Source organism: Lipotes vexillifer, unplaced genomic scaffold, assembly GCF_000442215.2.
Source record: "Lipotes vexillifer unplaced genomic scaffold, Lipotes_vexillifer_v1.1 scaffold1378, whole genome shotgun sequence".
Classification (NCBI taxonomy): domain Eukaryota; kingdom Metazoa; phylum Chordata; class Mammalia; order Artiodactyla; family Lipotidae; genus Lipotes; species Lipotes vexillifer.
In genome coordinates, this window is record NW_006775104.1 from 231,697 (window position 1) to 259,284 (window position 27,588).

At 42.7% G+C, this 27,588-nt stretch overlaps 1 protein-coding gene across 1 annotated transcript in view; it reads right to left on the reverse strand.

The window, feature by feature from the left end:
* Positions 1-11,231: 11,231 nt before the first annotated feature.
* UMPS (uridine monophosphate synthetase) overlaps positions 11,232-27,588 on the reverse strand; it is a 47,132-nt gene continuing 30,775 nt past the window's right edge. Inside the window, exon 6 of the mRNA XM_007449682.1 lies at positions 11,232-11,756. Coding sequence (XP_007449744.1) covers positions 11,587-11,756 — 170 coding nt within the window. The 3' untranslated portion in view covers positions 11,232-11,586. The remainder of the gene's footprint in view (positions 11,757-27,588) is intronic.

The following is a 27,588-nucleotide window of genomic DNA, read 5'->3' on the forward strand; positions in this document are numbered from 1 at the left end:
GTTCCGATTCCTGAGAATTACCTACCTGGTGTCTCTGCCTTGCACATGGGGTGTTGGTGATGGGATTACTGAGACGCCTGTTGAAGGCACATAGTTTGCAGATGTCAACTTTCTTCCCCTGTCTGTGTTTGTTTAGTACTTTTGTAACAGAAAGGAAAGAGATTGTTTGGGATTGAAAGTAAAGATTAAAACCAAAAGATTTTGTGTTTGCCTGACACTCTTTACGACGTGCACGTTCCTTTCTGAAGTGGATGGTGCCCCAGTGGGGATTGAAATGGCTGAGTACTCACTCAGGGGACGCCACACAAGCCAGTCCAACACTCCGGACCAGGGCTCATCACACGGGGCTCTGTGTGGTACCCAGGGGGGTACCCAGGGGGGTAGCAGGGGTGGCCCTAGGTAAGCAGGTGTCTTTGGAGCCTCTGAGCTTTTACTTAAAAAGTTTAGGCTAGAAATTGTGAAGACCACCCCTCTGGTCTCCCTGCCCTGTTCCCAGGTGCTAAGGCTGGAATTAGATTGTGCAGAAGAAGGGTCAAGATGTGGCTTCCACACACAGTCCCTTCTTGCACATGATTATTGACAACAGTTTGCTTCCAGTGCCCTCCCCAGCCAAAGTCCTGTGCCATTTCAGCTGTCCTTCCCTGCAGGGCCCTTAAGTCCCCTCTGTTCTCGTATCTGAGTCAAAAGTTATCTGGGAATAGGAATCCCTCGTTTGTAGAAGAGGAAACAGATTGCTAGAGAGGGGCGGTGGCTTTCCCACGTGTCACAAGGCTAACTAATGACAAGCTGGTACAAAGAGCCAGGTCTCAGGTGCAGCGCCAGCCTCCTGCTACCTGCTCCTTTTTGTAAAGTCTCTCACTAATCACTTTGCTGCTGCTGGCATCACTTCAAGGCTATTGGGCTTTCATCCCAGATTCATCTGTTCTCAGCTTGGACCAAGTTCCCTTTACTTCATTTTGGCAAACACTAAGACAAATAAATAAATGCCTGTCAGTAAACAGCCTATTTATTACCTGAGGCAAATATGAACAGATTCTGTGTTTCCTTTGTCCTGTGTAATTAGGATGAAACAGAGACCTTGTAACTTGGTGAAGCTGCCTTAAATCCTCTTTGGAATAAAGCCAAATGTAGATAAATATACAAAATAGACACATGGCGGTTTTGAGACTTTTCTAAACTGAGAAAAATATGATTTCGGAAGAAACTTTGGGTTTCTCTTTTGTTTGATTACGGGTTTCCTGGTGACACATCATTTACTTGCTCGAAGTCTCATTTTCCATCAGGCGGCTCTGTAAGGGCACAGCGTTCTTGAGCTACAGACAGAAGGGATGAGTTGCTCCTGGCTTCCACCGGATGTGGAAGTTAGGGCTGTTTCCTCGGTGACACGAGATGGCTGTTGATGGAGCTGTCGCTGACAATGCCCTGCTGCCCCCTGCTGGAAGCTCTGGGAACAGCTGTTCGGAGACCTGATTCCTGTGATTCTGACCCAGGGTGTGGTTCCTTTACTTCTTTCCTCTGGTGATCCGGCCATGCCCTCACCGCCCCCAGTTAACACAGGTAACAGAGCAGGTGGGTTGCAAAGCTCTCTCAAACCGAGGGCTGATAGGCCTTTTCTGTCGTTGCTGGGCTGTGGAAGCACACAGATGGGAGTGACCTCCTCGTTGTGTGGCCGCCGGGACCCCTGCAAGGAGCACCTGGTGGTCTCTGGAAAATTCTTTACTCGTATCTGTTTGGAAAGATGATCAGTAGTGCGCTTGTTTGTTGGAAAGGAAGAGTGGAGAGGGACTATTTACCTTTAAAATCAATCTATGTTGATTTAATACAGATTTCCAAATGGTACTTATTTTTATTGATTGATTTTAACAATTTACTTTTCGAATGCAAAAGTAGCACATGGAAAAGATGGAAAATAAAGAGGTCATAAAGAAATAAATCTTTTATAATCACACCACACAGAGGTAACGACTCTTGCCCTTTTTGGGGACTGCGTCTTGGTCTTTTTTTCTGTGCATATGTATGTAATTTTAAGCAAATCAGGATTATGCTGTCACTCTTTTAAAGAGAGCTGGGGATTCTCATTCCACTTGGTTGACTAGTAATTAGACAAACTAAAGTAACTAACAGCTGCCTCTTCTCGGAAGATGTGTTTTTTTAATTTGCTTAATTAGGATCAAAGCTGGAGTTGATTATCATGGAACTCTTGGGATGAATTTCAGGTAACAGCAAACAGATGGGAAGATCAGAGGCGAGGAGAGAAGGTCCTTTTCTCTGTTCACGTGACATCTCTTAACTGAAAAGCTCCTCCCTCACTGGAGGGCTCTCGGCAGGCGTGCAGGGCTCCTGTTGCTTCTGGGAAGGGCAGCCTGGTGGACTCGGCTTCCGCAGCCCTTTCGCGCCTGGCTGGGACTGGGCAGTGGAGCAGAGGAGGAGGGCAGCAGCATGGAGGAAACTCAGGAGGAGGTAAGAGCCTCTGAGGCATCCCTTGCGGACATGTGGGACCTGCTTGGGAGCTTGTCCATCTGTGGCTGTCAGCGTGTCTGTGAATGTGGCGCGCCCGTCCCTTTCGTCCTGGTGGGGGGCTGACGAGGCTTGGCTAGGTCTCCCCCTCCCCCCAGCTTCCATCCTCACCCAGCTGAGGGGTTGCAGACTTCTCAGGCAGGACGGGGCACCGTTCTGACCCTCGGGAGAGGATGCAAGTGGAGGCAGGAGAATGAGAGAGACGTTTGAGCAGGTGGTGGTGCTGGGAAGGGAGAGCTCTTTCTTCTCAGCTCGCATGGCTCCTTCTGCCGGTCTTGCAGCTTTGCGAGGGATGGTCACTGCCCGGCCGGCCCCGGTTGACAGCCGCCTCCAGGATGGGTTGGGATGTGTCACAGTGAGATAGGCGGTGTTCATATCCAGCTGGTTTCTCCGGAGTTCAGTGCTGGGATGCTTGCTGCTTCCTTTTGTCATAGCATGGGACTTGTATAATCTGGCCTGTTTTGGTGTCTTGATTGTCAGGAGGCTGGGAACTAAATGCCAGGAAATGGAACCTACCTCCAGTTCTTATTGGGATCCCCATCCTCTCCACTGAATCCTGCCCCCTCCGCTGACCCTCATCCTCGCCCTGCCTCCCCCTCCACACACGCTTTCTGATCCTTCTGACGAATGTTCTGCTGCATAGTGTCTTCATTTTAAGTGGCCTCAAATTCTTGCAAAAAAGCCAAGCTCTAAACTGTAAGTAACCATAGGGTCACGCGCCGAGGTGGTGACCTTCTAGGATAGGAGTTCTTAACCACTTTGTGTCGGTGACACTTTCAGCGTTCTAGTGAACGCTACAGACCCCTTGTCAGAATAATGCTAATATGTGTGTAAACAGGGAACATATTGCAAGGCCTGGGCCTATTTATTAGGGCAGCTGGTTACCATTTACCATCTTAGTTTGACTTCAGAAATCCCCGGAAGGCTCGCCAATTACAGCTTCATTGGTCCTACCTGCACAGACTATCAGACGCCTGAGACAAAAGCAGCCCCTCTGTTTGACCCTCACGGTAGGCCCACATGGTATTCAGGGAAGGTATTTCCCCATCTTACTAATGAGGAAATTGAGATCGGTCCCCCCCTTGGAGAGAAGGTTGGCAAGTGAGACCCCAGCTCAGGGATCCCTACTCTAGTTCGATGCTCTTTCCCCTGTGTTGCACCCTCTGGGAAAAGCAAGACTGTCGTTTCTTATCTCAGAACTCTGCGGTATGACTAGAGAGTCATCTGAATGCAGATGGAGAGATTATAAAACGTCCCTTCCCCTCCTCCTTCCTTGCAACTTTTTCTCTTGTCCTCACCTTATGAGCAGTCTCCGGTATATGTGTGGTGACCGAAAATCCAGGTACAGTTCAAGGAACTTTTCTATTTAAAAAGTGAGGGGGGAAAACGACGGGAGATGACAACTGACACACATTTCATGATTCCTGGCATAAAAGTTGAACACTTTAAAGACTCTCTTCCATGAGGTGACCATGGGTCGGTGGGGGCACTGGTTTGTGGCACATTTCCCTGCTGGTCCAGCCAGCCCTGCGGGAATGGAATATTTGTATGAGCGGTTGTATGTGATGGTTGGCATTCACATCCTGGCCTGTGACAGTAAAACAATATTTTAAAACCTACACTGAACAGAACCCACCACAACTGAGGGTTGTGGGTTGCACCCATGGGAGGGCCCCACGTGGGTGGGAGGGGAGAGCTGGGCAGAGGCCCCAGGAGAGACGGGGAGGCCGGGGCTGCCTTGCTCTCCGCCTGCTGAGCTGTCCCTGAGGGCTCATTGCTGCTCAAGCCTCAGGGACAGTAGGCTTGACCTGAGTTGGGAGACATCCCCTATCGCATGGACCTGGAGTTTAAAAGGGGAAGAAGGCAACAGGAGGAAGAGGGGATGCTACAGCCCAAAAGTAGACCACAGGGGTTTGGGGAAGTCTGAGGGCAGCAAGGTGGCAGGGGTGAGGACGGAAGAGAAAAGCATAAGCGGGGGAAGGAGATCGGAGACTGATGAGGCTGTTTTTCCCTGAGCAAATTCTATTAGGCGAATAAGACTCTTCAGGCCATCATTCAGGTGTGCAAAAAACATTATTATTATTATTATTATTTTTACATCTTTACTGGAGTATAATTGCTTTACAATGGTGTGTTAGTTTCTGCTGTATAACAAAGTGAATCAGTTATACATATACATATGTCCCCATATCTCTTCCCTCTTGCGTCTCCCTCCCTCCCACCCTCCCTATCCCACCCCTCTAGGTGGTCACAAATCACCGAGCTGATCTCCCTGTGCTATGCGGCTGCTTCCCACTAGCTATCTCTTTTACGTTTGGTAGTGTATATATGTCCATGCCTCTCTCTCACTTTGTCACAGCTTACCCTTCCCCCTCCCCATATCCTCAAGTCCATTCTCTAGTAGGTCTGTGTATTTATTCCCGTCTTACCCCTAGGTGCTTCATGACCTTTTTTTTTTCCTTAAATTCCATATATATGTGTTAGCATATGGTATTTGTCTTTCTCTTTCTGACTTACTTCACTCTGTATGACAGACTCTAGGTCTATCCACCTCATTACAAATAGCTCAATTTCGTTTCTTTTTATGGCTGAGTAATATTCCATTGTATATATGTGCCACATCTTCTTTATCCATTCATCCGATGATGGACACTTAGGTTGCTTCCATGTCCTGGCTATTGTAAATAGAGCTGCAATGAACATTTTGGTACATGACTCTTTTTGAATTATGGTTTTCTCAGGGTATATGCCCAGTAGTGGGATTGCTGGGTCATATGGTAGTTCTATTTGTAGTTTTTTAAGGAACCTCCATACTGTTCTCCATAGTGGCTGTACCAATTCACTATTATTATTTTTTAACATCACCATCTCTATTCAAGTGATGACAGAAAACAAAGTTACTAGGTAAAGAGGGACAGTGTCTTGTTAATCACGGTCATTTCAGGGTCCCCTGCGCCCCACACTGCAGGCTAAGTGCAGCAGCATGACATTGGAGGCAGGCCCACAGAGCTGCCTGTGCACACGGCACCTGCTCAGACGTCACTGTACTCGTCAGGACCACTTTCTGCTGAAATGTCCCTACATGGTGGCGGGGAGAGCCTTCAGGCCCACCAGATGTGTTTCTCAGCTAACTCCCATGCCCTTTTCAGGGAAATGCAGCTTCTCCCTCATGTTATATGGAGCCACAGAAGCTCAGGCTGCCTCAGGCTCTGCCTCAGCCACACGTGGCCTCCAAGTCCACTGCCACGCTCTGTGCTGGGGTGGGTTTTCTGGCATCACAGCTCTCCTGGGCCCCTCCTAGAAAAGTGAGGCCTAGAGCTCCTCTGCTGTCTGTGCCTCTTTTTTCCTCCCTCCCTCCCTCCCTCCCTGCCTGGGGTGGGGGTTCCGTATCACAGCCCACCCCAGGATCTGTGTCCACCCCTCCGCCTTCTGTTCCTCTCCCCAGGCCAGAGGAACACTCCTCCCCTGTTCCCTTGGTGGGAAGGAGAGAGGCAAACGTTCTTCCAAACCAGTCCTTAATGCCAAGACCTTGAACTTGAAAAGTTAAAAAATATTCTAATTGTTTTGTTTCTCTTTGTATTTCCATTGTGGCATCCCTTTCCTGAGGCACAAAGGCCAAGTCTGGGCTTGGAAGGGCTATGGAGAAAACAGATTGCAGAGGGGGAAAAAAAAAAAAATCACTTGATAATTCATTCAAAGCCAGATTACAAACTTTAAAGGTCCTAGAATCTAAAAAAAGATATAGCATCCTATGTCCTATAATCCAAAATAAAACAGCATTTAATAAAGACAGCATTAACTATAAAATAAAGAACCCTAAGGAGTCCTGATTCCCATCCCCCCTTTTTAAAAAAATACCAGATTCCTCCAAAAAACATGTTTGGGTATCCCTGCCCCACTGGTACTCTTAGCCCATGCCCAGTCAGCCAGGCGCGCTGATGACACGTATCACGTCCATCTGCTAAGGGGTGGAGGAAGCAAACTGCAGAGTCCATGGTTACCTACTGGCTGACAGTGGGCTCACTACTGAAGCGCAGTGTTCCCACAGGAGCCAAGTGGCTGTTTCTTTTGGAGACATCTCTGAAAGCGGCCGCAGGTGAAGGCGGGGAAGGCAGAGTCTTGGTGGAGTCAAGCTTTTGTCCTCCCGGTGACCAGGGCTAGACGTGGGGCGCCGCAGCACACTGTAACTATTAGTTAGCTACTGCTGCACAACCCCCCACCCCGGATCCCATGGCATCCAGTGATGAGCACTGATTGCCATGCTCACAGGCTCGCGGGCCAGGTGGGGCCCCTGGGCATCAGGCTGTGGAACGCTGGTGTGGGCTCTGCTCCGCTCTTATCCTCCTGGGACGTGCGGGCTAATCAGGGCATGCTTTTCTCGTGGTGGCACAAACCCAAGTCTAGACTCGCAACTGGGACCCTGACCCCTCCCCCCACATTCCATTGGCCAGAGAAACCTACACAGCTGAGTCCAACATCCGTGGGTTGTGGAAATACTCTCCACCTCAAATGGGAGGAACTGCTGAGTCGTAAGGCAAAGTGTATGGATTCAGGGAGGAAGGAAGAATGGGGACGTTAACAGAATTGCCACTTGTTTTGGTACTTTATTGAATCCTGGTAGCAATGAAGTTGTGACTGATGGGGAAGAAAAGACTGCTGTCTCTTCTCTGCTGTCTCTTTCAAAGGAAGTCCTTTTGAAAGTTTAGTTTGAAAACTAAGTTCTGTAATGACTGGGACGATGTATGTCAGGTTCACTCCCTGTGTTCAATAAATACTTGATTAAATGGTGAAAGAATATTATATGTATAGTACGTATCTGCGTGTTGACAGAAAGGGGGACAAAGTTGAATGTATCTACCTTACAGAAACGGGATAAAAAGTGTAATAACAAAAATACCAAATCTGAGGGTAACGACAGGGATTCTAGCCCTTACTCTGCCTGTCATTGGCTCTTCTGTAACCTTGCGTGTGAATCATTTCCCAGTGGGACTCAATTTCATCTGTGAAATGGGGTGATCAGATTAGATGATCTCTAAGGAGCTTCCAAAATCAGTTCCCTAAGATTCTGGGATATAGTCACTGCCTCAGCGACTGACAGGTCCCATTTTTATTGGCCAGATAGCCCCGCTCTGCCTGTGCATTCCCGGCCTCCCTCGAGGAGCCTTTTCAGAGGCACATGCTCAGCGCCTCTCACTCACTGGTGTCAATATGAGTCAGAGCACTGAGGCGCACCATGAACACTCACAACCAGGCTGCTACAGCCCGACAGGGGATCACATGGCTGGGCTCAGGATTCCTGGCTGTGACAGGCCTTTCTCAGGGCCTGTGGGTGTCACTACCTGCCTCCAAGCTTCCAGTGTTACAGACGACAGTCTGCTACTAGTTGGATTCCTTTCACTTTCCAAGTATTTTATTCCTCTAGATGTTTGTAAAATTTCCCATCTTTGAAGTTCAGTAATTTTGACAGGATGTGCCCAGGTGTATGCCTTTGTCCACACCTGCCTAGAACTCACTGGGCCCTTTGCTTCTGCAGACTCACGTATTTTTTCAAACTGGGGAAAATTTCCTAAGTTATTTCTGTAAATATCTCCTGTCCTCCCATTGTCTTTTCCTCTTTATATTCAGGAATCTGTTCTGTAAGCCTCTCATCTGCTCCCTCGTTATTTCCATTTCTTTGTCCCTCTGTTTTGAATTTTGGTATTCCTTCCACCTGATCTTCCTGCCCACAGATGTAGTTCTCAATATAATCATACCATCTTGAAATTTTCCCATCACATTCAAAATGAAAATTTTCATTTTAGTCCCCCCTCCCCCCAACACACACAAATTGTCATCTTGTTTTTGTTATTCTGAAGCGGGTCTGCTTCCGGTGGCAGTTCCCCTTCACCAGAAGGCACCTATGCTTGCATTCATTCAGAAACATTTGCTGGGCCCGTTCCAGAGATACTGCACTGAACACAAGGTGAAATCCCTGCTCTCTTGGAGCTAACACCTGTTACAGGAGGTTTTCTTTGCTTTCCTCTCCTGGTTGCTGGATTTCCTCAGGTATTTTCTCTTTTGCCCACCCCTGGCACGTAGCAGCAAACCCATGGTTGGTAGGAGGCCACAGACTGCATCTATGGGCCATTACTGCACTGACCAAGATGGGCTGGCAGAAACCTCAGCTCCTCTCGCGGCAGAAACATCCAGTTGGCCCTCTGATGTGTATGTGTGTGCGCGTGTGCGCGCGCGCACACACACACACACACACACACACACACACACACAGTGTGCACACGCCCTAGTCCTGAGCCTCCCCACTCTTGCTCCTTGTGTCCACCCACTTCAATGATACCCCGTTATCTGTTCTCTTCTTTGGAGTTCCTGGCAAAGCCTGTGGCGGTGCTTCTAGGTGCTTCTGCTTGCCTATGTGGGCCCAGCAGCACTGTGCTAGGAGAGCTGGCTGAGTGTTGCGTGTCCTCAGGCTGCCGCCCTCACCCTCCGTGCCCTCTTCCAGAGACCGTAGACAGTCCGCATCACCATGAGTGAGGATGAGTTGGGTATGAGGCCCCAGGCCTGTGTTGCTCACGAGCTGGTCATGAGCTGATCCCTTCACTTTTCAGGGTCTATACTTCCGTCGCTTTAAAGTAAGAGGAGTGGACCAGGTTTCTTAGGTTCCTGCGGCACTACAAATTGACTGGCTTATGCTCTACTAAACACCCAGAGTACGGGAAGAGGCCAGTATTGATATTCTCCAGTCCCATTAGTCTTACAGATGTTGTTCTGTGCACCCTGTGAAGACTGTTCCCATTTTCTTCACTAGGGCCGGTGTTGTAAGCTCAGAGCTCATGCTCTGTAAATATTTCTTGACTGAGAAAGGGCTAAACTATTAAATGCCTCTAAAATGCTTCTATGCTGAACAGTCCCCTCACAGGTCCTAGACAGCCAAGTTCTTCTTTGTCTTGTCTCAATCAATTTGTTCTCCAGAGCTTTATAACTCCAGACTGTCTGTGCTGGGCTTAGTCTCAAGAAACATCAAAATAAGCTGAGGTACCTGTTGAAATGCAGATTTCCAGGCCTCGCCTCAAATCTGCTGAAACAGAATCTCTGATGGTGGGGCCCAGGTGATTCTTTGATGCTCCTCTGATTTCCCTTCAAGTTACCCAGAAGGGGCCCTGAGTGAGCTTCAGTAACAGAACTGCTTATGGCAGGACCCTTCTGTTCTCAGCGGGAGAAAGAGACCCCAAGACCATTTCATTACAGAAGAAAAATGTGACTAACCAGGGTAGTGATGCTCTCAGTGTGGTCCCTGTACCAGCAGGATTAGCATTGCCTGGGAACTCGTTAGAAATGCAAACTTTCATGTCCTATCCTAGAACTACCCAGGGTCAACGCTGGAGCTGGGCCAACGTCTGATTTAACGAGACTCCAGGTGATTCTGACGCATGCTGAAGTGTGAGTCCATTAAGTGGGCACTTGAGACCTCAGCACATTACTGCAAAGGTCTCTCGGCCTTGAGGTCACCAAGACTTTTAACATATCCAAGAAATTCCCGTAAGTTCCTATTAGAAAAATTTCCACCTCTTCCTAACTTTCAGCTCCTCCAGAGTAGCCCCGAGGCCACACTTCTTCCATTTCCTTGTGGCCTTATTCCATGATAATTTGCCTTTCCCAGAGGGAACTTCTCTGGAGCTGCGGCACTGGGACCCGAAGGTCAACTGGACTTCAGAGCAGAAGCTGTTAAGTGTAGACTCCAAGAGAAGCACCCGACTTGACCTGACAGGCTTCTATTTGACTCACAAAGCTGACGAATGGGGCAGTCAGAGATGGGAACAGCTGTCATCCTGAGGAAATGGCAAGTGTCCTCTGACACCTGCCACTGCTTGTACGCATGATCGAGATGAGAACGGCAGATCAGGAGTGTGCTGGTGGAATCAGAACTGAGAGCCTTCAAATGCAACTGCCACCTGGCCCTGCTCTAGAACCCCAGGGCCTTGAATGTGCAGCCAGGCCATTTCAAAAGGATCACCTGAGCCCACACCCTTCACTCCCCTCCCTCTAAGATGCTTCCTGAACAGACCAAAGAAATATAAAAATGGAGAAAATCTGTATCAGTATCGGAGCCCAGGGATCGTCTGGAAACTGAGAAGAATTTCTAGGAGAAAGTGCACTGGGGACCAGAGTGAGAGGCTGCCTAACTGCCACACGTGTGAAGTGTCCAGCCCCACCACAGTGGAGACCCAAAAACTTCAGCTCTGTTGCTGGGCTCCTTTCTCTTCATTTCTAAATGTGAAGGCTGACATCCCTCTCTGTCAACGGCGTTTGGGACAATCATGTAGGATCCTCAAGCAAACCTCCAAATGAAACCTTAGACCTCTTGATGCTGCTGTCTTTTTAAATAAATGAAGGAGAAGCTGGTCCATTTGTAATAGAAATAAGGCAAAAGGAATCAGTGACTGGGGTTCAGCACAGGTTTAAACTGCTGCCCCGGGGAGGAACTGAGTCAAGCCCTCTCCATGTTAAAATGAAAGCCTGATATTGGCTTCAGGGGCTCAGCTACAGTCATCTCCTGTTTCCCACCGCGCCCCCTCCGGTGAGTGAGCAACGGCAGTGCTGGGAGCCAGCACCATTTGGACACCTGGACTCTTAGGCAGACGAGGAGAACAGCTGACATTTAAATGTTATTAGGGCACCACAGTAGACGCGGAATAAAGGACACAAGAAATGCTGTACTGGTTTTATCCTCTTCATGACCTAAAATTTCTGTCTCATGGCAATTCAAAGAATCAAAAAGTCTGATCTAGAGGTGGGGGACTTCCTCAAATGTGGAAGATTCTGACAGGACAGGGCTGTGATTGCCTAACCAACATCAGTCTCAATAAAAGCTTGAAAATGAACTGATTATAGTGATAGTGCAGCGATTATAAGTCACTGAATATTTCCTGTGTGCCGTGGTAACTCCAGAAGTCATTCCACACAGGACCCGTGGAAGAATCCAAGCAGTATTAAAGGCTGCTTATTACTTCAAGCCAGTGGCATCTCAGGAGACCATGTATCTTCAAGGCCTTCACAAAAATGTATCCAAGACACCTAAACAGCAAGTCTACTCAAATAAGCTTCCCAAGCAGCTTTTCTGTACATCTCGGCTGCTTCCAGACGATTAGCTGATGTTGTTATGCCCCGGCCCACAATGATGATATCAGAACCTCGTTTGCCAATCACTTCTTGTGGGCTGTTGTATTGCTGGCCGAGATTATCACCTACAAAACCACAGAAGTTTAATTAATACAGGAAATCAGAAAACCTGTCATATGACTTTTCTGAAAAGTATCTAACCCGCTTTAAATAAAAAAATATGCTCTTGTTCACCACACCCCTTCTACAGAGCAAGTGAATAAAAGCAGGTGAAGGGACTCCTTGGATTGGCCAGAGACCTCCACAGTGGGGATAGATACTAATCAATTCCTTTTCGATGTCTAATTTTAGAGCATTTATACTTTAGCAGCATCAAAAAACAAAGGAATAAATTTCCTATGTTGCCAAAAAAGGTTCAGTAGCAAATAAAATACGATAAAAATTGCCTCACAATTGAAGACAATTTGTAATCTACATCATAGAAGCACTGTGACATGCTGTTGGAAAAGTCCTCGCAAGGCATCTAACCTGACCACATGTGTGAGCCAGCCTTTCCTCTCAGCCCCTCCAAGTGCTTAGATTACATACAAACCCTAATTCTTAATTCTGGCTTTTTTGTTCTTTTTTAAAAAAATTGTTTATTGAGGTGTAACTGACATGTAACATTAGTTTCAGGTGTACATCATGATTTGGATACATTATAAACTGATCATCTAGACAATAAGTCTAGTTAACATCCGTCACCTTACAGTCACAAAACTTTTTTTCTTGTGATGAGAACTTTTAAGATCTACTCTTTCAGCAATTTTCAAATATGCTATATAGTTTTATTAACAAAGTTGGCATACTGTACATTACATCCTCGTGGACTTACTCTATAACTGGAAGTTTGTACCCTTTGACTCCCTTCACCCATTCCATCCACCCCTACCCCACAACTCTGGGAATATCCAATCTGTTTTCTGTTGATTTTAGGTTACACATATGTGCGATCATATGGCATTTGTCTTTCTCTGAATTATTTCACTTAGCGTAATACCCTCAAGGGCATCCATCCATATTGTCACAAAGGATAAGGTTTCATTTTTTAAAAAAAATAGCTGAGTAATATTCCATTGTATATACACACAACATCTTCTCTATCCACTCATCCATCAGTGGGCACTTAGGTCGTTTCCATATCTTGGCTATCGTAAATAATGCTGCAACGAACATGGGGGTGCAGATATATCTTCAACTTAGTGTTTTTGTTTTCTTTGGATAAATACCCAGAAGTGAAATTGCTGGATCAGATGGCAGTTCTATTTTTAATTTTTTGAGGAAACTTTATACTATTTTCCATAGGAGCTGCACCAATTTACATTCTCACCAACAGTGCACAAGGGTTCCCTTTTCTCCACATCCTCGCCAACACTTGCTATTTCTTTTCTTCTGATAGTGGGGATCCTTGTTTTGTTTGATCATACAGGAAAAGCTCTGATAATAGCCATTCTAACAGGTGGGAGGTGGTATCTCATTGTGGTTTTGTTTTGCATTTCCCTGATGATTAGCAATGTTGAGCATCTTTTCATGTGCTTTTTGGCCATTTGCACATATTCTTTGGAAAAATGTCTATTCAGATCCTTTGCCAATTTTTTAATGTGATTTTTTGTTGTCATTGTTATTGAGCTGTATGAGTTCTTTATATCTGTATACTAACCCCTTATCAGAAATGATTTGCAAATATCTTCTTTCATTCAGTAAGTTGCCCTTTTATTTTGTTGATGGTTTCCTCTGCTGTGTGGACGCTTTTTAGTTTGATGAAGTCCCACTTGTTTATTTTTGCTTTTGTTGTTTTGGAATCATTTAAAAAAATCACTGCCAAGACCTATGTCAAGCAGATTACCACCTATGTTTTATTCTAGTAATTTTATGGTTTCAGATTTTACATTCACACCTTTAATCCATTTTGGATTAATTTTTGTGTATGGTGTAAGATAGTGGTCCAGTTTCATTCTTTTGCATGTGGCTAACCAGTTTTCCCAACACCATTTTATTGAAGAGACTGTCCTATCCCCATTGTATATTCTTGGCTCTTTTGTCAAAAATTAACTGACCCTATATGTGTGGGTTAACTTGGGGGCTCTCTATTCTGTTCCATTGACCTTTGTGTCTCTTTTTATGCAAATACCATACTGTTTTGACTACTACAGCTTTGTAATATAATTTGAAATCAGGGAGTGTGATGCCTCCAGTTTTGTTGTTCTTTCTCCAGACTGCTTTGGCTATTTGGTGTCTTTTGTGATTCCAAAGAAATTTTAGGATTTTTTGTTCTATTTCTGTGAAAAGTGCCATTGGAATGTTAATAGGGATTGCACTGAATCTGTAGATTGCTTTGGGTAATTTGGACATCTTTACAGTATTAATTCTTCCAGTATATGAGCATGAAATATCTTTCCATTTATCTTTGTCTTCAATTTTGTTCATAAATGTCTTTGTCTTATAGTTTTTAGTGTACATGTTTTTCAGCTCCTTGGTTAAATTTATTTGTAGGTATTTTGTTCTTTTTGTTGCAATTGTAAATGGGATTGTTTTCTTAATTTCTCTTTCTGATTGTTTGCTGGTGTATAAAAATGCAACAGATTTTTGACTTTGTATCCTGTAACTTAACTGAATTTGTGTATTAGTTCCAACAGTTTTTTTGAGTCTGCAGGGTTTCCTATAAGGTCATCTACAAATAGTGACAGTTTTGCTACTTCCTTTCCAATTTGGATGTTTTTTGTTTCTTTTTCGTGACTAACTGCTCTGGCTAGGCTCTCCAGCTACTAACCTGAATAAAAGTGGCAAAAGTGGGCATTGTTGTTTTGTTTCTGATCTCAGAGGAAAAGCTTTCAGCTTTTTGAGTATGATGTTAGCTGTGGTCCTGATTAGGCTGAGGTAAGTTCTCTCTAAAGCCACTTTGTTAAGAGTCTTTATCATAAATGGATGTTGAATTTTGTCAAATGCTTTTCCTGCATCTACTGAGTCTCTCTTCCTCCTCCTGTTTTCTTCCACTGTGCTATGACGACTTTCTTTAGTGGTATGCTTAGATTCCTTTCTCTTCATCTTCTGTGTGTCTGCTACAGGATTGTGCTTTGTGGTTACCATGTGGCTTACATATGACAACTTGTATCCACAACAGTCTAAGTTGATAACAACTTAAGTTTGATTGCATTCTAAAGCTCTACATATTAACTCCCTCCACAAGGTTTTATATTTTTGATGTCACATTTTACATCTTATTATCTTGTATGTCCTTTAACTAATTATTATAGTTATAATTATTTTTACTACTTTTGTTTCTTAACCTTTTAAGTGGTTGATCCACTACCTTTTTCAGTGAAGTTTATTCTTTCCTATGTTTTCTTGTTACTAATTAGCACCCTTTCTTTTCAGCTTAAAGAAGTCCTTTAACATTTCTTGTAAGGCTGGTTTAATGATGATGAACTCCTTTAGATTTGCTAATCTGGAAAATTCTCTCCTTCAATTCTGAATAACTCTGCTGGGTAGAGTTCTTTTGTTGCAAGTTTTTTTTTTCCCCTTCAGCACTGTATATTATGCCACTGCTTTGTGGCCTGGAAAGTTTCTGCTGAAAAATCTGCTGACAGTCTCATGTGGGTTCCCTTGTACATAACAAGTTGTTTTTCTTTTGCTGCTTTTAAGATTCTCTCCTTGTATTTAGCTTTTGGTGTTTTAATTATAATGTGTCTTGATGAGGGTCTCTTTGGGTTCATCTCATTTGGAACACTCTGGGCTTTCTGCATCTGGATGTCTGTTTCCTTCGCTAGGGTAGGGAAGTTTTCACCCATTATTTCATCAAGTTTTATATTCCTTTCTCTTTTTGGGGGACTCCTATAATGAGAATGTCAGTCTACTAGATGTGTCCAGTAAGTCCATTAAGCTATCTTCACTTTTTTCATTCTTTTTTGGTTTTGCTGTCCTGATTGGGTAAGTTCCACTGCCTTGTCTTCAAGTTCCTTTCTTTGCTTCATCTAGTCTGAACCCCTCTAGTGTATTTTTCAGTTATGTTTTTGTATTCCTCAGCTCTGTGACTATTTAATACATATATTTTCCATCTCTGTTGAAGTTGAGTTCGGGAGCATCTTTATGACCATTACTTTGAGCTCTTTATTGGGTAAATTATTTATCTCCATTTCATTAAGGTCTTTCCTCAGGCTTTTATCTTGTTCTTTCATTTGGAACATATGCCTCTGTTTCTTCATTTTGCTTGACTCTGGGTTGGTTTCTATGCATTAGATGAAACAACTGTCTCAGCTGGTCTGAAAGGAGTAGCCTCATGTATGAGATGAAACCTGTCATTCAGCCCTACCCTAGCTCCTGGTTGTTTCTCAAATCTTTTGATCGTCAAAGCAGCCTATTATATTTGTAATAGCTCTGAGTACTCAAGGGTATGCCAAGACCTATCAGTGTCCCAAAGGGGAGGGTCTCAGTCAGCTCCTAGATTCATTCTCTGATTGCCATGGCTAGGACTTCCAAAACTATGTTGAGTAACAGTGGTGAGAGTAGAAACCCTTGTCTTGTTCCTGATCTTAGTGGAAATGCTTTCAGCTTTTCATCACTGTGGGTTTGTCATATATGGCCTCTATTATGTTGAGGTAGGTTCCCTCTATGCCCAGGTTCCAGAGAGTCTTCATCATAAATGGGTGTTGAATTTTGTCACAAGTTTTCTTTCTGCATCTATTAGATGATACGGTTTTTATTCTTCAATTTGTTGATATGGTGTATCACACTGATTGATTTGTGGATACTGAAAAATCCTTGCATCCAATGGGATAAATCCCACTTGATCATGGTGTACAATCAATCCTTTTAATGTATTGTTGGATTCGGTTTGCTAGTATTTTGTTGAGGATGTTTGCATCTATGTTCATCAGTGATATTGGCTTATAATTTTCTTTTTTTGTGGTATCTTTGTCTGATTTTGATATCAGGGTGATGGTGGCCTCATAGAATGAGCTTGGGGGTGTTCCTCTGTAATTTTTTGGAAGAGTTGAAGAAGGGCAGGTGATAACTCTTCTCTAAATTTGATAGAATTCTGCTGTGAAGCCATCTGATCATGGAATTTTGTTTGGTGGAAGTTTTTTTCTCAGTTTCAATTTCAGTACCTGTGATTGGTCTGTTCATATTTTCTATTTCTTCCTGGTTCACTCTTGGGTGCTTGTACTTTTCTAAGAATTTGTCCATTTCTTCTAGATTGTCCATTTTATTGCCATATAGTTGCCTGTAGTAGTCTCTTATGATCCTTGGTATTTCTGTGGTGTCCTTTGTAACTTCTCCTTTTTCATTTCTAACTTTATTGATCTGAGACCTCCTTTTATTCCCTTATGAGTCTGGCCAAAAGTTCATCAATTTTGTTTATCTTTTCAAAGAACCATCTTTTAGTTTCATTGATCTTTTCTATTGTTTTCTTCATCTCTATTTCATTTATTTCTGCTCTATCTTTATCATTTCTTTCCTTCTACTAACTTTGGGTTTTGTTTGTTCTTCTTTCTCTAGTTGCTTTAGGTATCAAGTTAGGTTGTTTGAGATTTCTGTTTCCTGAGGTAAGATTGTATTGCTGTAAACTTCCCTCTTTGAACTGCTTTTGCTGCACCCCATAGGTTTTGGACCATTGTGTTTTCATTTTCATTTGTCTCTAGGTATTGTTTGAGTTCCTCTTGGATTTCTTCAGTGATCCATTGGTTGTTCAGTAACATATTGTTTAACCTCCACATGTTTTGTGTTTTTTAGTTTTTTTTCCCTTGTAGTTGATTTCTAATTTCATAAGGTGTGGTCAGAGAAGATGCTTGATATGATTTCAGTTTTCTTAAACTTACTGAGGTTTGCTTTGTGGTCCAGGATGTGATCTATCCTGGAGAATGTTCCTTGTGAACTTGAGAAGAATGTGTATTCTGCTGCTTTCAGATGGAATGTTCTATAAATATCAATTAAATCCATCTGGTCTAATGTGTCATTTAAAGCCTGTGTTTCCTTATTGATTTTCTGTCTGGGGGATCTGTCCATTGATGTAGGTGGGGTGTTAAAGTCTCCCACTATTATTGTGTTACTATCAATTTCTTTTATGGATGAAACCTTATATATTGAGGTGCCCTTATGTTGGGTGCATATTTATTTACAATTGTTCTATCTTCTTGGGCTGATCCCTTGATCATTATGTAGTGTCCTTCTTTGTCTCTTATAACAGTCTTTAAGGTCTATTTTGTCTGATATGAGTATTGCTACTCCAGTTTTCTTTTGCTTTCCATTTGCATGGAATACCTTTTTCCATCCCCTCACTTTTAGTCTGTATGTCTCCCTATATTTAAAGTGGGTCTCTTCATATATACACTAATATGTATAAAATAGATGACTAATGAGAACCTGCTGTATAGCACAGGGAACTCTACTTCACTTTGCTGTAGAGTAGAAACTAACACAACACTGTAAAACAACTACACCCCAGTAAAAAAAAAGAAACTCAATTAAAAAACATTTGAGCATACAACTCACCAAAGCAAATATACGAATGGCAAATAAGCACATGAAAAGATGTTTGGCATCACTAACCATTAGGAAAATGCAGACCATGAAGAAATATCACTACCTACCTACCAGAACAACTAAAATGAAAAATATAGCAACAATACCAGATGTTGAATAAAGATGTTAAAAAAAATACCAGGTGTTGGTGAGATTGTGGAAAAACTGAATCACTCTTACATTGCTGGTGGGAATATAAAATAATACAGCCACTTTGTAAAAGAATTTAGCTGGTTTTTTTGTGTTTTTTTTTTTTTGCGGTACGTGAGCCTCTCACTGTTGTGGCCTCTCCCGTTGCAGAGCACAGGCTCCGGACGCGCAGGCTTAGCGGCCATGGCTCGCGGGCCCAGCCGCTCTGCGGCATGTGGGATCTTCCCGGACTGGGGCGCGAACCCGTGTCCCCTGCATCAGCAGGTGGACTCTCAACCACTGCACCACCAGGGAAGCCCTAGCTGTTTCTTTAAAAACCAAATATTTATTCCACACAAAAACCTGTGCACAGTTATTCATAGCAACTTTATCTATAATAGCAAAAAACTGAAAACAAGTAAGATGTTCTAAACAAATGATGGTACATCCATACCATGGAATACCACTTGGCAATATAAAAGAATAAACTATCAATACACACACATGCACACAAAAATAAAAAAATAATAAAGTGGGTCTCTTGTAGACAGCGTATATACAAGTCTTGTTTTTGTATGCATTCACCCAGTCTGTGTTTTGGTTGGAGCATTTAATCCATTTACATTTAAGGTAATTACTGATGTGTATGTTCATATTGCCATTTTGTTAATTGTTCTGGATTTGTTTTTATAAGTCTTTTTTCTTCCCTTCCTCTTTTGTTCTCTTGTGATTTGATGACTATCTTTAGTGTTGTGTTTAGATTGCTGTGGTTTTTTGTGTGTGTGTACCTATTGTAGGTTTCTGGTTTGCCGTCACCATGAGGTTTTGATATAGCAGTCTGTATATGTACAAGGTTGTTTTAAGTTGCTGGTCTCAATTTCAAATGCATTTCCAATGTCCTGCATGTGTACTCTCCTCTCACAGTTGCTGGTTTTGCTGTCAAATTTGTGTGCGGATGATTTCCTACCTTTACTGTACGTTTACCTTTACTGGTGAGCTTTCCCATTCGTAATTTTCTTATTTCTAGTTGTGGCCTTTTCTTTTCTGTCTAGAGAAGTTCCTTTAGCATATGTTGCAAAGCTGGTCTGATTGTACTGAATTCTCTTAGGTGTTGCTTGTCTGTAAAAATTTTGATTTCTCCATTGAATCTGAATGAGAGCCTTGCTGGGTAGAGTATTCTTGGTTGTTATGTTCTTCCCTTTTATCACTTTAAATATATCATGCCACTCCCTTCTGGTCTGCAGTTTCTGCTGAGAATTCAGCTGATAACCTTGTGGGGATTCCCTTGTATGTTATTTGTTGTTTTTAATATTATCTCTTTGTCTTTAATCTTTGTTGATTTGATTAATATGTGTCTCAGTGTGTTCCTCCTTGGGTTTATCCTATATGGGACTCTGTGCTTCCTGGACTTGCGTGAGTGTCTCCTGTCCCATGTTAGGAAAGTTTTTGGCCATTATCTCTTAAAATATTTTCTAAGGCCCTTTCTCTCTCTCCTCTCCTTCTGGGACCCCTGTAATGTGAATGTTGGTGCATTTAATGTGGTCCCAGAGGTCTCTGTCCTCATTTCATTTTTCTTTTTTTGTTTTTTTTTAATTTTTGTTGGAGTATAGTTGCTTTACACTGTTCTGTTAGCGTCTACTGCACAGCAAAATGCATCAGTCATACATATGCATATATCACCTCCCTTTTGGATTTCCTTCCCATTTAGGACACCACAGTGCATTAAGTTGAGTTCCCTGTGCTATACAGTACATTCCCATCAGTTGTCTATTTTATACATAGTATCAATAGTGTATATGTGTTGATCCCAATTCCTCACACCCCACTGCTTTCCTCCTTGGTATCCATACATTTGTTCTATACGTCTGTGTCTCTATTTCTGCTCTGTAAATGAGGTCATGTATACCATTTTTCTAGATTCCACATATATGTGTTATTTGTTTTTCTGATTTACTTCACTCTGTATGACACTCTCTAGGTCCATTCACATTTGTAGAGACAAATGACCCAATTTCTTTCCTTTTTATGGCTGAGTAATATTCCACTGTATATATGTACCACATCCTCTTTATCCATTCCTCTGCTGATGGACATTTAGGTTGCTTCCATGTCTTGGCTATTGTAAATAGTGCTATCATTTTTCTTTCTTTATTCTGTTCTGCAATAATGATTTCCATCAATCTGTTTTCCAGGTGGCTTATCTGTTCTAATGCCCTATTTATTCTGCTATTGATTCCTTCTAGTGTATTCTTCATTTCAGTTATTGTATTGTTCATCTGTTTGTTCTCTGAAGCTTCTAGGGATTTTTTTGGCTGCACTGTGCAGCATGTGAGGATCTTAGTTTCTCAACCAGGGATCAAACTCATGCTCCCTGCAGTGGAAGCATGGAATCTTAACCACTGGACCACCAGGGAAGTCCCCTAGCTCTTTATTAAACATTTCTTATATCAGTCTGTGCCTCCATTCTTTTTCCAAGATCTTGGATCATCTTTACTATCATTACTTTGCATTCTTTTTCAGGTAGATTGCCAATCTCCACTTCACTTAGTTGTTCTTCTGGGGTTTTATCTTGTTCCTTCATCTCTGCCATCTCATTTTGTCTAATTTTCTGTGTTTGTGGTCTCCGTTCCTCAGGCTGCAGGATTGTAGTTCTTGCTTCTGGTGTCTTCCCCATGGTGGGTGAGGTTGGTCCAGGGGCTAGTGCAGGTTTCCTCATGGGAGGGACTGGTGCCTGCCCACTGGTGGATGGAGCTGGGTCTTGTCTCTGGTGGGCAGGGCCATCTCAAGGGCTATATTTACAGGCAGCTGTGGGGTCAGGACGACTTTAGGCAGCCTGCTTGTTGATGAGTGGAACTATGTTTCCACCCTGTTTGTTGTCTGGCCTGAGGTGTCCCAGCGGAGCCTGCAGGCTGTTGGGTAGGGCCAGGCCTCACCAAAATGGTGACCTCAGGGAAAGCTCATGCTGATGAATATTTCCTGGGGCCTCTGCCACCAGTGTACCTGCCCTACAGTGAGCCACAGCCAACCCGCCCCTCCCCAGGAGACCCTCCAAGATCTGCAGGTAGGTCTGGCCCAGGCTTCTATGGAGTCAATGCTTTCCTCTGGCTCCAAGCGCACGTGAAATCGTGTGTGTGCCCTCCAAGAGTGGAGTCTCTGTTTGTTTCCCCCAGTCCTGTGGAGCTGCTGCATTCAAGCCCCACTGGCCTTCAAAGCCAAATGCTCTGGGGGCTCCTTCTCCTAATGCTAGACCCCCAGGCTCAGAACTCTCACTCCTGTGGGAGAACCTCTGTGATATAATTATTTTCCAGTTCGTGGGTCACCCACCCGGCAGGTAAGGGATTTGATTATATGGTAAAAGTGCCCCTCCGGCTGTCTTGTTTTGGCTTCTTTATCTTTGGGTGTAGAACATCTTTTTTGGTAGGTTCAAGTCTTTTTGCCAGGGGTTGTTCAGCAGTTGTGATTTTGGTGTTTTTGTGAGAGGAGGTAAGCTCAAGTCTTTCTACTCCACCATCTTGCCTCCAACCCTGGCAATAGCTTTTGAAGTATGCAAATACATACGACTGCAAGCATAAGTTCTGCTGCCCCCAGATGAGTATCTAAATTCTTTTCTGGGAGATAACAGCTGTAGTGAGGCAGGAGAGTGCAAAGATGGTGTCTATCAGCTTATGTTCCCTGAAAACAGCTCTGTAGGCCCCAGGTGGTTGCCAAGACAGAAGCCTTAGGCCAAAGCTCCTGGACAAGCAAACAAAGAGGCCTCTTTCACAGAAAGATGGGGTGTGTTTCAGTGTGCTGTCTGTGCAGTGCCCGGGGGGTGGTAGCCTGCCAGGAACTGTCTCTTCAATTGTTAGCCCCACTGGACATAGGAACATAAGCTCCCCCTGGCCTTTAGGGCCAAGCAATCAAGGGGTGTTCCCCGGGCAGCGGCTGCAAAAATCAGGGCACCAGCCACGTGTAAAAGCTCCCTTCCAGGAGATGAGGAAAGGGAAAGTGCGAAGATGTGCCCAATGGCTGTAGCAAAGCTGAGGGGGAGTGTAAAGATGGCACCTGTGGGAAAAAGTTAAAAAGAAAGAGAGATGCTGCTGCCAGCCAAAGCAGGGGGAGAGTGTGAAGATTGTGCCCACCAGTCTCTGTCCCTGGAGGGTGTTCCAGCAAGCTCTCGGATATGTGTGTTAAAGTATATGCCTACCCCTCAGGCCAACTCTTTAAGTGAAAAAAAAGGCTCATTTGCTAATATTAAAGTCTGAGCACAGGCTCCCTCTGAGCTGGGCCCTGGGGCAGGTGAGTCTGAGCTTGCAAGCCTTTTAAGAGCCATTTCTCAGATCACTACTGTCTTGTGGGTCTCGTGGACATAAGCTCCATTGATTTTCAAAGCTAGATGTTTTGGGGGGCTCATCTTTCAGGTACAGGTCTTAAAAGTTATGATGCCTGATGTGTAGTTCAAACCCTTCACTCCTCAGGGAGAAGCTCTGGGTTTTGAGTTCCACCCTGATTCTGGGTCTCCATACCAGGGGTGGGGGTAGCAGTGAGGTTGCATCCCAGCCTCTCCTACCCACTTCAATGTGGTTTTCTTCTCGTTTGCCTGATGTGTAGTCCGTGCTCAGCCAGCCTTTCCAAGAAAATTGTTCCACACATAGCTATAGACTCAGTTTGTCTGTGGGAGGAGGTCAGTTCAGGATCTTCCTACATTGCCATCTTGAACCAGAACCCCACTTTTCCCTCTTTTTAAATTCTGCTGTTCCAGAAGCCTCCAATAAATGGCTTATTATTATCTTTCAAATCCAAGATGCTTTAAAAATCCCTAAAAGCCTAGATCCTAACTGTACTTATCTAGTCAAAGATTGTGGAGGCTTCCAATGAACATTAACAGTTGCCAAGCAAAGAATGCTTACTCTGTCCCAAGACACTGTGCTAAGTTGCTTTACATACATTATCTCATTAAGCCTCTCAGCAACCCTATGAGGTTCAACAGTGTTACTACCCACATTTTACAGATCAAGAAAATGAGACCTAAGGGAAGTGACTTGTCCAAAGATACTGGAAGGGCTAGGAATACAAATCTACCTGATTCATATGTTTAGCACAAATGTAGAGTTTGAAAATTGTAGAATACTAAGGCAACTATCATAAAGCCTTAGATAGGCAAGTCATACTCTGTAGTATATAAAACCTGTAGTGTGAAACTTGAGAAGTGGAACAGAGACCTCCAATCCTCCCTAACCCCAGGGGAACATCTACTTTTCTTTGGTTAACCTTCTATAATGTTTTTTGTTTAAAGTACTTAATGGAAATCAAAACCCCAAAAAGGTAGTATCTTTCTTTATAAGTGTAGTTATATTATTTATATAAAATAACTAGCTCCTTCAAGGTTGATAGGTATCCAACAGTTCTAGTATTTCAGGGTTTTAAGAAAAACAAGGTTTACCAAATCTATAGTCTCAGTCATTATCTTCTCAGTGTTAACATTCTACTCACAGAAGCACCAACTCTTACATCTGCTCCTATACAGCATACTATCCATCCCTTCAACATCTGTATAAGTATTTACAGAACCTTTATGATGCACAGGGGTACTGTGCTAGAGGATATGCATTCTTCAGAAAGAGCACTCATCCTCAAGGGGTTTGTAGCCTAGTGGGAGAGTAATATATACAAGGATGTTCAGTTTGTAAAAAGTCCAAATACATCAACAGGGGAATGATTAAACATATTACAGCCCAAGTGTAACTAGGATACACTATGGAGTTGTAAAAAGGTAACTCTAGACATGGAAACATAACACAGCAGCACATACACAAAACATTCTCCATACTCTATGAAGCAGAGCTGTTTTCATCTCAAGTTGTTTTGCTGAGAACCAGATGTTCACAGTTCCAAACTAACTTAAGAGGTGGAAAGGGGGATAGAATAAACTCCCATTCCTGTGATAAGCAAGATTTCTTGTACAATAACCAATTCAGGAAAAATGTTTCCAGGTCACCATTTTTTTCCCCATTCAAAACCAAAGCAGAGGGCTTCCCTGGTGGCGCAGTGGTTGAGAGTCTGACTGCCGATGCAGGGGACATGAGTTCGTGCCCCGGTCCGGGAAGATCCCACATGCCGCGGAGCAACTGGGCCCGTGAGCCACAACTACTGAGCCTGTGCTCCGCAACGAGAGGCCGCGATAGTGAGAGGCCCGCGATGAAGAGCAGCCCCCACTTGCCGCAACTGGAGAAAGCCCTAGCACAGAAACAAAAAGACCCAACACAGCCATAAATAAATTTACAAAAAAAAAACAAACCCAAAGCAGAGCAATCAAGATGGCAGAGAAGAAGAATGAGAAGCTCGCCTCCTCCCACAAATACATCAAAAAATACATCTATATGTGGAACAATTCTCACAGAATCCTACTGAATGCTGGCAGAAGACCTCAGACTTCTGAAAGAACAAAAAGAATCTCCACATAACCAGGTAGGACAAAAGAAAAAAAAAAAAATAGAAAGGAATCTGGACAGGACCTGTACCCCTGGGAGGGAGCTGCGAAGGAGGAAAGATTCCTGTACCCTGGGGAGCCCCCTCACCAGCAGGAAAAGGGATCAAAAATGTATTTGAAGAAATTATGGCTGAAAACTTCCCAAACCTAAAGAAGGAAACATATCCAGATACAGGAAGCACAGAGGGTTCCGACAAGATGAACCCAAACAAACAGACCTACACCAAGACATATTATAATTAAAATGGCAAAAGTTAAAGAGAGGATTCTAAAGGCAGCAAGAGAAAAACAATTCATTACAAGGAAACCCCCATAAGGCTATCAGCTGATTTCTCTACAGAAACGTTGCAGGCCAGAAGGGAGTAGCAAAATATATTCAATCAATCATTTAGAATAGAAGGAGAGAGAGAATTTCTTAGACAAGCAAAAACTAAAAATACAGCGATACTAAACCTATCATAAAAGAACTACTGAAAGGTCTTCTTCTCTAAATAGAAAAACAAGAAGCTATATCAAAGAGAAAATTACAACCAAAAAGTAAATCACATAAGCCACTATATAGATTAAAAAGGAAAAAAATAAATTTTTTGTGTGTGAAAGTGATGATGACCACAGTGAACAGCAAAAGGATGAACATGAAGATGTAAAAGAGGACGTCAAAATCATAATATATGGGAGAGGAAAGTTAAGAAAATGTAGATTCTTCTTTTTTTAGAATGTGTTTGAGCCTATATGACTACCAGTCTAAAGCAAGTAGATATATGAAGGGGTTAACATACTTGAAAAACAGGGTAACCACAAGTCAAAAAAAGAATAGATTCACAAAAACCAAAAAGAAGAGAAGCATAAAATAAAAGGAAATCAAACCACAAAAGGAAAAACAGAAAAGGGGAAGAAGAGGAAATACAGAATTAACTGGAAAAAAAGATTTAAAATGGCAATAAATACACATCTATCAAGAATTACCTTAAACATCAATGGACTAAATGCCCCAATCAAAAGACACAGAGTGGCAGACTGGATAAAAAAAACAAGTCTACAATATGCTGCCTATAAGATACCCACTGTAGGGCAAAGGACACACAGATTGAAAAGTGAGGGGGTGGAAAAAGAGATTTCACGCAAACGGAAATAAGAAGCAGGGGCTCAATACTTGTATCAGACAAAATAGACTTTAAAACAAAGGCCATCAAAAAAGATAAAGACAGACACTATATAATGATAAAAGGATCAATACAAGAAGAGGATATTACTCTCGTCAACATATGTGTACCTAATATAGGAGCGCCTAAATACATAAAACAAATATTAACAGACATAAAGGGAGAAATTGACTGGAATACCATAACAGTAGGAGACCTTAACACCCCACTCACATCAATGGACATATCTTCCTAGACAGAAAATCAATAAGGCATCAGAGATCCTAAATGATACAACAGAACAGTTAGGCTTAATTGATATTCTTAGAACATTACATCCAAAAAACCCAGAATACACATTCTTTTCAAGTGCACATGGAACATTCTCTAGGACTGACCACATACTAGAGCACAAAGCAAGCCTCAACAAATTTAAGAGGATAGAAATTATTTCAGGCATCTTTCCTGACCACAACTGCATGAAACTAGAAATCAACCATAGATAAAGAAAACATGGAGTCTAAACAACATGCTACTAAAAAACCAATGGGTCAATGATGAAATCAAAGAGGAAATTTAAAACATATCTTGAGACAGATGACAATGAAAACACAACCATACATTATCTGTGGGATGCCACAAAAGCAGTTGTTAGAGGGACCTTCATAGCGATACAAGCCTTCCTCAAAAAACTAGAAAAATCTCAAGCAACCTAATCTACCACCTAAAAGAATTAGAAAAAGAACAAACAAAACCTAAAGTCAGCAAAAGGAAGGAAATAATAAACATCAGAGACAAAAAAATGTAAAATAAAGATTTTTTAAAAAAACAGATAAAATCAATAAAACCAAGAGCTTGTTCTTTGACAGTGTAAACAAAATTGACAAACCTTTGGCCAGGCTCATCAAGAAGAAAAGAGAGAGAACCCAAATAAACAAAATAAGAAAAAAAGAGAAATAAACAATACTGCAGAAATACAAAACACTGTAAGAGAATATTATGAACAAGCACATGCCAACAAATTTGCCAACCTAGAAGAAATGGACAAGTTTTTCTAGAAACATACAGCCCACCAAAACTGCATCAAGAAGAAATAAATAATCTGAACAGACCAATCACTAGAAGTGAAATAGAATCTATAAAAAACAAAAACAAAAAAACTTCTTACAAACAAAAGTTCAGGACCAGGTGGCTTAACAGGCAAATTCTACTAAACATATAAAGAAGAACTTATACCAATCCTTCTCAAAATCTTCCAAAAGATGGAAAAGGAGGGAACAGTCTCAAAGACATTCTATGAAGCCACCATCACCCTGATACCAAAACCAGACAAATATACCACCAAAAATAAAAATTACAGGCCAATATCTTTGATGAATACAGATGCAAAAAACTACTAGCAAAACCAAATAAAATATTAGCAAAATATTAGCAAACCAAATCCAACAACACATAAAAAAGCTCATGCACCACAACCAAGTTGGAGTCACCCCAGGATCGCAGGTATGGTTCAACAAATGCAAATCAATTAATGTGATACATCACATTAACAAAGAAAAGACAAAAATCACATGATCATCTAAATAGATCCAGAAAAAGCATTTGATAAAATTCAACATCCATTCATGATAAAAAACTCTTACCAAGGTGGGTAACATA